General features: G+C 38.4%; 1 protein-coding gene across 2 annotated transcripts in view; it reads left to right on the top strand.

Moving 5' to 3' along the window:
* Nucleotides 1-1824: 1824 nt before the first annotated feature.
* zcchc7 (zinc finger, CCHC domain containing 7) overlaps nucleotides 1825-11487 on the top strand; it is a 98422-nt gene continuing 88759 nt past the window's right edge. The window contains exons 1-2 of one of the 2 annotated variants that reach the window (XM_002935880.5): nucleotides 1825-1932; nucleotides 4355-5049. In XM_002935880.5, the coding sequence (XP_002935926.2) occupies nucleotides 4368-5049 (682 nt within the window). In that variant the 5' untranslated portion in view covers nucleotides 1825-1932; nucleotides 4355-4367. Of the gene's footprint in view, nucleotides 1933-2885; nucleotides 2903-4354; nucleotides 5050-11487 lie in introns of those variants that run through there. The other variant, XM_031906686.1, reaches the window with a different exon arrangement.

The following is an 11487-nucleotide window of genomic DNA, read 5'->3' as shown; positions in this document are numbered from 1 at the left end:
CTAATGCCCCCCCCCCCCCCAAAAAAAACCCAAAACCTGTCAATTGTTACAATTCAGCAATGTTTTCTCTGAATTGTAGTATATTTGTGCCTCCTACAAAATTTTGCAGATACTCATACCTCCCAACTGGTCTGGATTTTCACGGGAAAGTCCCTCTTTTGACAGCTCAACCAGCAGTCCTGGATTCTTACTGAAAAGTCTCTCATTTCCCTTTTGATCTTCTGCACTGAGCTAAAAAAGATACAAATTTAATTAAAAGTAGCTTTTGGCAGAGAGCCCAGAAATCTTAACGAGTGTCACCTGCACTTAGATACATTGTTTCTCACTTTTAATTAAATAAGTGGGCTTTTGGCAGAGAGCCCAGAAAGGTAAAAAGCCCCACCTGCACTGAGATACAATTGTAACTATTAAGCTAAACAGGTCTCTTGGGGGAACTAAGACTTGCAGCTTAAAGGAACAGTAACACCAAAAAATGAAAGTGTATAAAAGTAACTAAAAGAGAATGTGCTGCTGCCCTGCACTGGTAAAAGTTTTGTGTTTACTTCAGAAAGTCTACTATAATTTATATTAATAAGCTGTTGTGTAGTATGGGGGCAGCCATTCAAAGGAGAAAAGGCACAGGCACATAGCAGATAACAGATAAAACACTATTGTATTCTACAGAGCTTATCTGTTATCTGCTATGTAACCTGTGCCTTTTCTCCTTTTTTCCAGCTTGAATGGCTGCCCCCATGGCTACACAGCAGCTTATTATATCAATTATAGTAGTGTTACTGTAGCAAACACACCAGTTTTACCAGTGCAGGGCAACAGTGCATTATATTTTTATTACTTTAAAGCTCTTTCATTTTTTGTTGTTACTGTTCCTTTAAAGGGCAATTTCCGCTTTTTCAGCAAAACTGTAATAACACTTAATACAGGATCCCAAAATCCCCAGAAATGTGTTCGAACTTTAAATAACCTGCCAAATATAGTCAAATGGGAGTGGTATTTAGGGGGGTGTGGTTGCAAAAATGGGCGTGGTCAAAAATTCACCCCGCTGTGTGCAGCATTTATTTTTCTCCCTCTTTCCATTTTCAAAATGTTGGGAGGTATGGATACTACTGCTAGCTAAAAGCTACAGCAGAAAGCATTTCTAAATGCCATACAAGTTGAATCCATGTTACCATGAGCATTGGCTAACACACATGAATGCATGATTGTGCAGAGGAATAAAAAGTAAGTTTGAACATTACACACAAAAGGTCATCCTGGTCAAAGTACAGGTTTTCCTTCAACCGGTGTTATAGTAATATGAGCAACAGTTGAACTTATGCTCAGTACAATAAAACAGAGGCACCAATGCAAAATATTTATATAATAATAATTATATAATTATTATATAATAATCATAGGAAATGAGGCTCTGTAAAGGGCCACTTGAAACTTAAGAGCATAACTATCTCCACATACATATATTAAAAATTGCTCTTCAGTTCCTCTGCTGTACTTGGTACCCTGACACCTCACCTGCTCCTTATTACTAAAAGGATAACAGAAGAATAAAGACATTTATCCCCCTCTCAAAACTTTACTAATGCCTGCCCCATCGCCCCACTCCCAACAAAATAATTACACTGTGCAAATGAACATTAACAAACTGACACCGGCATATGTTTTTCAGACATTTTTTTGTAAACTTTTTATTAATTTTATTAAACCTGGTTTGTCGTAACTTTAACACCTATTGAACTTAAGCCGCACACATGGCGTTTAAGCACTGCTAGTAGCCGTGAGCTTTGGCCAGGATGGTGTTAAACAACCTAAACGTCATCACTAGCTGCCCGCGTTACCTAGTAAGGCTCCGCCTATCGTTACGTCATATAGTGGCGCTCAGGAAGCGACAAGAGAAGTTCCATGCTTGTGTTGTGTGTTTCACTGGCCTGGAACGCAGTGAGTAGAGGAAAGAGTGTTAAGTGACAGTATATTGGCGATATATGCCGGGTCATTTCTTCTTTTAATTGTAAATTATAGCGACGAGGCGTCAGAACGGGCTTCCTTGTGTTAGAGCAATGTTTCTAATTCTGGTGGTGTTAAGACTCTCCATATGTATATAAGCTGGGGTGTCACTGCGTGTCATAGCATGGATAACAGCATACAGAGGCATACCTGTTATATATATATATATATATAATATATATATATATATATATATATATATATATATGGGATTCTCCATTTTACATGATGAAAGAGATGTAATTCTAAGAAACTTTCATGTATACATTTAAAAGTGTTTCTGATTTTAAAGTTAACGTTATATTGAAAGCAGTGTCTGTCTGGTTAGGATTATACCATTACAAATGGGGGTACTTCCAGGTGGTTAGTAAACAGTATGAGATGTCAGCAATATGATTGTTAGCATTATCAGGGCTCCTAGCTCTGACTCCTGAGACAGTGTAGCACGGGTCCCCAACCTTTCTTACGCATGAGCCACAGTCAATTGTAAAAAGACTTGGAGAGCAACACAATCATCATGGTGGTGCCAAATTAGGGCTAAGATTGGCTATTTGGTAGCCTCTATGCACACTATCAGCTTACAGGAGGCTTTATTCGGTAGCAAATCTTGTTTTTATTCAACCAACAACTACCACCAAGCAGGGGCGGGCCAAGCCGACTGGGCACCCTAGGCAACCCGGCGGCGGTTCGCAGTCCGATAGATCATTGCCCCCACCACTAATGGCAAGCGGCTGGGGCAATGACTACAGTGAGCGGACTAGGGGTAGCAAGAGAGGCTGCCTGGCGCCCCCCCCCCAATCAGCTGCCTCTTCTGCCTACCCCTAGTTCCGGCCCTGCCACCAAGTCAGGAATTCAAAAATAACTGCCTGGTTTGGGGGCGCTGAGAGCAACATCCAAGGGAATGGTAAGCAACATGTTGCCCCCCGAGCCACTGGTTGGGGATCACTGGTGTAGCAGAAGCTGACTGAATAGACATGCGGGAGAATTGACATCCTATTTTGTATTAAAGGAAAAAGAAAGGTAAAGTTACTTGGGGGTGCCAAAATGTTAGGCACCCCCAAGTGACTTTAACCGCCTACCTTTTACCCCGGGCTGGTGCCGCTGTCAGGAGAAAACAGCACCAGCCCGGGGTAGCTGCCGGCGCTTCCTCCTTCCGGCTTCGCTGCGCGCGCATGCGCAGTAGAGTGAAAAGCCGAACTTAAACATTTAAGTCGGCTTTTTCGCTCTACTGTGCATGCCCGGCCACCGGCAGTTTAGGAAGTGGAAGGCGGAAGGAGGAAGTGCTGCGCTCCAGGTGCCCCGGGCTGGTGCTATTTTCTCCTAGCAGGGGCACCAGCCCGGGGTACAAGGTAAGCGGTTAAAGTCACTTGGGGGTGCTTAACATTTTGGCACCCCCAAGTGACTTTGCCTTTCCTTCCCCTTTAAGAGTATGAAGCAGAGAACAGGGATTAATGAATACTGTTTTCAAAAGTATTTTAAATGTTAAAGTTTTTGAGATAATTGATAATGTTTAATGTATATTATAATATTGCTGAGAATTACATATATTTCATTATGCAAAAAACTGTTCTTGGTTGGAAGACCCCTTAAAGTTATCATCTATTCTGCTTGCAAACAGATTGACAAAGTCTGAATGCCCTTACTGAGGGAATAAAATGGCTGATGATAAAGTAGAATGCATGTAAGATTTTGCTGTACCATATTACTTTATTAGTACACGTCATTATTGAGGATATATATCCTTAGGTACTTAGTTAAACTTTCTAGATTAGGATTGCATTCATAGAGCAGTAGATTTCTGTATTAAGTGGAATCCAAAACTTGCTACTTCAATACATCACTATAACATTTTCACATAGTTAAAACATGGGTTTCACATACTTTTAAACAAAAATACAATGTTTTGATTGTATAACCTTATAGAACAAGCAATGTGAAATTATCTAGGGGTGCCAGTTTGTTAGGTACTTACTTTATTTTTACCCTGGGTGCTCCTCTCCTGTAAAACATCTGAATACTTTTGTGCTATCTTGTTTTCTTTCCTAGGGTAAAGTTTCAAAATTTGCTCTCCTGCACGTGGGCATTTATATCTAAGACACAATATGGTTTTTACTTACTATTTACATGCCATATATGATTGCACGCCTGGTTATACTAATAACATTGTCTTACTAAGCAATTAGATAACCCATCTTTTTGCTCTCTCTTCCACAACCCATGTCTTCTTCTATAGAGACTCATAGCGTAGCATCCATTCTTTCTAAACTTGAGTGTCTGAGACTGTAGCACTATTAAATGACAAACAGTTGTTTTTTTTTCCTGCTACTCTGTATAATTGTGATTTCTATTAAAACAGAGCCTTCATCAAAATGTTTAACTGTGATGACGACCTGAAAGCATATGAGGACGAACTGTACCATGAGGAGACATCCAGTGATGAAAGCATTGACAGTGAATTGGAATTTCACCTCTACAGTCAACTGCATTATTCACAAAACCTCAGTGAATCCAATCTTGAAGAGGAGGAGGATGCTGGTGGGGATAGTGTAGGATGTTTGTCAGGTGCCCAGCAACAGACAAATGTTTGTACTGTCAAAGATGGTAAAGAAGTAGACCTGATTATTTTATCTGATAGTGATGCCTCTCCTGTCATAATCCTGTCTGACACTGCAGAAGAAGAGAGCGTATATAGAAGCAAGGTAAAAAAGAAGTCTTCCAGTACTTACGTACAAGAAGAAAATTCCCACTGTGGCCCGTACTCTCATTCTACTCCCAAAGTTTCCACACCTCAAAGTAATAATTTTAAAAATAAGAGGTCCTGCCAACATAGTTCCAGAAAAAGCTACAGTGGTGGATATGTCCAAGAAGTTCTAGTTATAAGAGGAAGTTCAGAAGATGAAGAAGCCAAAAAATCAGAGGAAGATCTCAGTGTGTCAGAAAGTGACATGAGTGATGTGGAAAACTGGATGCTGCTTGGCAGGGCAAAAGAGGATGGAGATGCAAGTATTCAGCTAAACCTTAAAGGTTATAAAAACTTACCCAATGATGAAGGTCAGTGTTTTTTTTGGTTTTGTTTTACTAACTGAATGCTTAATTTAAAGAACAATGAAAGGTTAATATAAATTAAAAGTAGAGGTGGCCACACACATGGCGATATGACGATCTTTCGTGCAACCATTGGTCGCATGAAAGATCGTCAGATCCGCCACTAACATTCAGCACTGAAACAGGCAGATAAGGAGGTAGAAACAATAGGATTTCTACCTCCTTCTGCCGATTCAGCGCTGAAGGCAGATTTTGGTCAGGCGCCTTCTATGGCACCTGATCAAAATCTTTTAATTGGCCCAATCGGCGAGTCGACCGATATCAGCAGGTTCCTGCGATATCTGTCGACTCACCGACTTGCCATACATGCACCGAATATCGTACGAAACGAGGTTTCGTACGATATTATCGGTGCGTGTATGGCCAGCTTTAGTCTAAAGGCATTCTTTTTAAGTACTTACTGCATATCTAAATTCCCAGATCCCTGCTTGCTTCTCTGAGATATGGTGCTGGCAGCCTACAGCAGTGTGAAGACTACAGTGACATCACTAAAATCTCTCTGTCCTTCCTGTAGGCTGCCAGCGGCAGCCTTCCTATTCTCTGAGCATGTGTGTAACTTGATCCTGTCTCCTGTTCTAAGCTACACATGCCCACCAGCCAATCAGAAGCGGATCTGGCAGAGGGGAGGGGGGGGAGGGAATGAAACACATGTGCAGTATGAAGCAAGGAGGGAAAGGAAGGGAGAATACCTTTTTAGAGATGGCTGCATGTTCTAGAAAATATGAAGTAAATGTGACTGAGTAAATATTTGATTAGGTGAGCCAAAAGTGTGGCGTTTTTACTAAACAATAGGAGGACTATTGGGCAATATACTTTTTAAATTTTTACTTGCATTCTCCTTTAAAGGCAATTTTCCATTAGGCTTAACATTTAGAAAGACATTGACAATAATATTAAAAGACAATTTTTAATTGGTCATTGTTTTAAATGCACTCTCTGCACTAGTAGAGCTAGTAGAGTTTCTTAACTTCCTCAGGGTTGGAGCTCCCCTGGGTTTATATATAACACCGGATTAATGTGTAGTGATAGGTGGCATTTGTGGAGGACTGATGATTTGTAACTTCCTACAGCTTAACGACTAGTCTTTTTTCTAAGCCACAATTAATGTTCTTCATTTTACTAAAACTGGCTGAATAAAACACAATAAAAGTCACACAGTAAGAATTAGTGAGTATTATGACTTTTTATACTTTATTATAATTGTGACGTGGCTGTGCATTTAAAACCTGCACCACCTACAATCTCCTGCACATGTTAAGTGCCAGCAGTCCTCCCCATGCATTTTTATATCCGTTATCACAAGATTGGCTATACACATACAATATTGTCATATAAATGAAGGTATATGACTAAAATTATCATTCCTGTTTGGTCTCGGAAATTACTGATATCCATGATGCAATAATATCTGTTGACATATGCAGATATGTTATTGGATCATTTTTTTTCAATAAATACATAATCAGATATAATTATTGTTTTATTTGTTTTAACTAGGTTTTCTTCATTTACTTTCAGGACTTGTTTAAAAAATCAGATGACATTTTAGGTCAAATTCATATAAAAATATAGAACATTTTAAAGGTTCACAAATTTCAAGCACCACTGTATGTATGTGGCACTGAATGCTTCCATTTTTATAAGAGTATATTATTATAATATGTATCTGTATGCTTTCTAGGATGTATGTATATACCAGTTTGTGGCTTTATGTTCAAATGTGTGTACACGTGGCTGTATCCTTCCTGACTAATAGAGATGTATAGCAGCTGTATGTGGCCAGTATATGTTGCAGTATGAATATAAATAAGGTTTTGTGTTTCAGTTGCTGTATTTGTGTACATTTTTTAACAAAAATGCCAATGCGGTCCTCAATCTGACAGGAAAATTAAGCCTCAACAAAATTTTCGGCCAGATATCTGTCGGCGAGGCCTGTCAGGGGTCCACATACACAGGCAGATAAGCTGCCAAAGCAGTCTGAAGGACTTGAATTGGCATCTTAAATTTGCCTGAGTATGGCCACATTTACTTTACAGTAACTTTCAATATGGTACTACAATAGGATGCTAATTTTCAAACTAGTCTGTTCAACAAATGTCTGCTAAAACTGCTATCACCTAATATAAGAGGAAGTGAAAGCCCACAAAAACAGATTTGTAGAAACATTTGCGTGACATTCTCCCTGCTATAGTTACATCGGTACCTAGGGCAGCAAATAAGGACTCACCCCTTACCTCACCCTAAATGGCCATCAGTCTAGGCCTCCTTAGCTCATAACATCATGGTGTGCCTATTGTTGCAATTTTAAACCTAAATATTAAAAATTATATTTGCTCCAATAAAAATGGATTTCAGCACAGTATTATGCAGAGCATTTGTTCTCCTTTTAAAACATAGTGCTCAAACACCCTGTATGTGGCCATTGTTTTAAAACATTTTAAACTTGTTGCAGCCAGATATATTTTTGGAAGGTGTTATCAGGGTAAGATACTTGTTTAAATGTTTCCAAACTAATAGAAAAAGCGGAGAATCCTTTTTCCCATAAAAAGGATCAGCGCACCAGAGGCCACCCCGTAAGATTAGAGAAACAGAACTTTGAAGCACCGTAGATGGTTTTTCACAGCGAGTGCAGTGAGTTTGTGGAATTCCTATCCAAGTGATGTTATGTTGGCAGATTCTATTAATGCCTTTAAAGTGATAGTGATGATAAAAAAAACTCTTAAAAATATGAAAGTACATTAAAAGTTACCTATAGGTCATTTCGCTGAAAGGTCTGCTTTTGTAAGTAACTATCTTGAAGTTCCTAAACCTGACTGTTTTGCCAACCTAGCTGTCCCTTCTCAACCTGTCAGTTGTATCTTCTAATGCTAACAGGCTCCTGCTGCACAAATATGGCAGCTCCCTCAGGGGAACATGGGGGATTGGATAGGTAATGTAAAATGATGTTTAAGACAAAATTCTGAATTACATGCAAAGATAATTTTATGATAGTTGTAAATAAGGGTTTAATTTCTGTTTTCTGATTTCATGAACAAGCATAATTGCAAAGGCTATTTTTAATAATTTAATCTGCAATAATAGATATTATAGTATAGATATTGGTATATATAGTTTATATATGTGAGTGTATAGATAGGTCTGTATAGGTATGTCTATATTTTCACTGGGGTTCGTGTTGGGGGTTAAACTTGATGTAACTTAAAGGGATTCTGTCATGATTTTTATGGTGTAATTTTTATTTTCAAATAGGAATTCACTGAATCCACTTTTTTGGATTTGGCCAAACCCCCAAATCCTTTGTAAACGATTTGGCCGAATACCAAACCAAATCCTAATAAGTATATGCTAATTAAGTTTTGGAAGGGTTAAATGTTGCTTTGCGCGACGAAAAATTGTCAACTTCCATGTTTACGTGACAGAAAGTGACATGATTTTTAGGATTCAGATTGAGTTCGGCCAGGACCGGGCATTCGCCCGGATCATGCCAAAAAAGATTATTCTTGAACCAACAATCATATTCTTTTTTAGTTGTAATATTAGGGTGTAGGCAGCCATCTCAGTGCATTGTGCCTGAGTCTGAGCTTTCAGAAAGAGCCAGCGCTACACATTAGAATTCAAACTTACAGCGCTGCAAAGAGCGATTGAAGTTTATCAAAGCACAAGTCACGTGGCTGTGGCCACCTGAGAAAGAATAATTCTTTATATATAAAAAAATCTGTTTGCTCTTTTAAAAATGGACTTTGGAATTCTGATGGAGCAGCATTATCAACTGATGCATTTTCGGAAAAAAAAAAGGTTTTCCAGTGACTGTAGGCCATTAACTATTGCAATTTTAAGATTATTTTAAAATGTCTTAAATGCTTCACCTACCACTTCTCACTAAACAGCTTAGGTGTAAGGTTGCTTTACTTATTAAAAAAAAAGAAAAAAAAAACTTGATTTTGCTTATAAGTGTAGAATATTCTAGAACACATTCTAAAGCAAGCTACCATCACTCTGTGTTTTTCATTCATTCTCTGACACATTAGGAGGCATGCTTGAATGCACGTTTAAAAGGAAGCAGTATACCCGTAGGGATGCAGTGTAAGGAAGAGGACATTTACAGGTGGATTGAGCCCCTGTACATCTCTGACAATTTGCAAACCTTTGTTTCTTTTCACAAAATAATGACGACTGTTGCAGCTTATTAAAGAACAAAAATACAAATGGCATGTCTGCGTATGTAGCCTAGGGCCAACATCTTCAGTCATTATGCTAGTTCTTACAAACAGCTTTCTGCAGCAAAAAGTGAAGACATCTATGCTACAAAATTTGGTTAATTTAATAAAAAGCATCTAGTTGAGTATAGCTATATACAACTTGCACTCATGCACATAAAGAAGCTGGAGAAAATGTTATTAATGTACCTAAGAAAGTTATTAACAGATAGTTTAAGGGCTTAGCAATAGGAAGAATGGGAGGCATCACAAAATACAACTTGCTTTCAGAATGTTATATTTTTGTGCAACATGCAGACTCAAGCAAATGTCTGTCTCCTTCGATGGTTGTTTGGTTAACAACACTCACCAGGATACCATATTCACATTTGGCCATGGTTCAGTGTTGTCTTACTGCTGTAAGTTTGCAATGCCTACTGCAGCCTGAACTACTAAGTAATTGTTATCAGGTTATTTTTCAACTTTCTTCCGTGACTGTCTACAGTGTTCCTGGAGAATTTCTGTTTTCTGCATACAAAATCATCATCAGCCGTCACTGTTTTCCATAGATATCTATTGAGAATGCTTCAGCTTCCAATTTCCATTTTTAAAACTACGCTAACTAGAGTGCCAAGTAAGTTTTTCTTTCAATATACACAGTCTACATAAATGGGAATAGCAACGATAAACAATACTCATAATTGCTTGGTGTATAGTCTATTAAAATGTATTTAAGTTAATCAATTTGGGTATGAAGGCCCATATACCTGGCTCCTGTTCTTTATTTACAAATATATATGTACAGGAGTGTCACCTTTCTAATTATTGAATCTTCCATTTAAGATTTTAATATTTTATGTGTTCCCTTATGAAATGTTGTCCTGTTTTGCAATTTACCCATCCAATGGTCCAAAATCACTAAATACTTTAAATATTGGTTAGTCTTTGTCATTCCCACACCTTGTGTCTCAACCCTTTCTCCTTGTAGATTGTAAGCTCTTTTGGGCAGGGTTCTCGTCACCTCTTATATCGGTTATGGATTACTTTATATGTTACTCTGTATGTCCAATGTATGAAACCCACTTATTGTACAGCGCTGCGGAATATGTTGGCGCTTTATAAAAAAATGTTAATCATGATAATAAATTATTCTTTGCTAATGTATCTGCTGCACAGTATTTGAGACTCTAGTGCACTTATAATGCGACTAAATGGACTTTGTGCCTCTTTGTTCTTCCTTATAGAAATTATTTAATCTGAGCATGTGACCCAAAGATTTTGTACTAAATTTAAAATGAGGGGTACAGCAAATATTCTTTTGTATTATAAGGTAAACCACTGCATTACAGTTGTTATGGTTATTGTTTTTTGTGAGAAAAAACGAATGAAAGTATAATACAATAAACTATAACACAATTTTGGTTATGTTTCAAGTAGGTAAGTTTGGGGTGTTAAGTGTTTAATGCCTTGCTAAAGATAAAATTAGAACCTTTGCTCCAACGGTATTTTCTTTGGTGTATTGCTGAATAAAGTGAAACAAAAACATACCGTATATACTCGAGTATAAGCCGAGTTTTCCAGCACTCAAAATGTGCTAAAAAAGGAATCCTCGGCTTATACTCGAGTCAAGTAGTAAGTGCAGTGGCTGATTACCTGTCCGACCGGCGCATTTGATCTTTTGCAGAGATTCCGACTTGCATTCATTCTCAGGACGTTGCTTTTATTAATGTTCCCCCCTTAGCTTTACTCTCCGTGACTTGCCCCAGCAATTAGAAGCTAGAAACTCCATCAGATCCACTGCTTGTTCGACATAATAATAAAAGGTAATAAGTAACCGGCGCATCCCTTGCAGGTAATAAGTAACCGGCTTCGAGCTTCTAATTGCTGGGGCAAGTCACGGAGAGTAAAGCTAAGGGGGGAACATTAATAAAAGCAACGTCCTGGGAATGAATCCAAGTCAGAATCTCTGCAAAAGATCAAATGCGCCGGTGGGACAGGTAATCAGCTGAGTATATACTTTCTGTGAGAAACCTTTGCTTAGAGTCAGATAAATCTATCAGTCACCATTTGCATTTCTTACTTGCTTGCATCTCCACATTATCGCTAGTCAGCATAAATAGTAACAAATTTACAGCATACATTAGGTGGGCAAGCCACAAAGAGATTGGTGTTGGTGAAGGCCTCATTA

This window comes from Xenopus tropicalis, chromosome 1 (genome assembly GCF_000004195.4).
Source record: "Xenopus tropicalis strain Nigerian chromosome 1, UCB_Xtro_10.0, whole genome shotgun sequence".
Lineage (NCBI taxonomy): Eukaryota > Metazoa > Chordata > Amphibia > Anura > Pipidae > Xenopus > Xenopus tropicalis.
The sequence above is the reverse complement of the archived record's forward strand: the minus strand, read 5'-3'. Positions and strand labels throughout refer to the sequence as shown.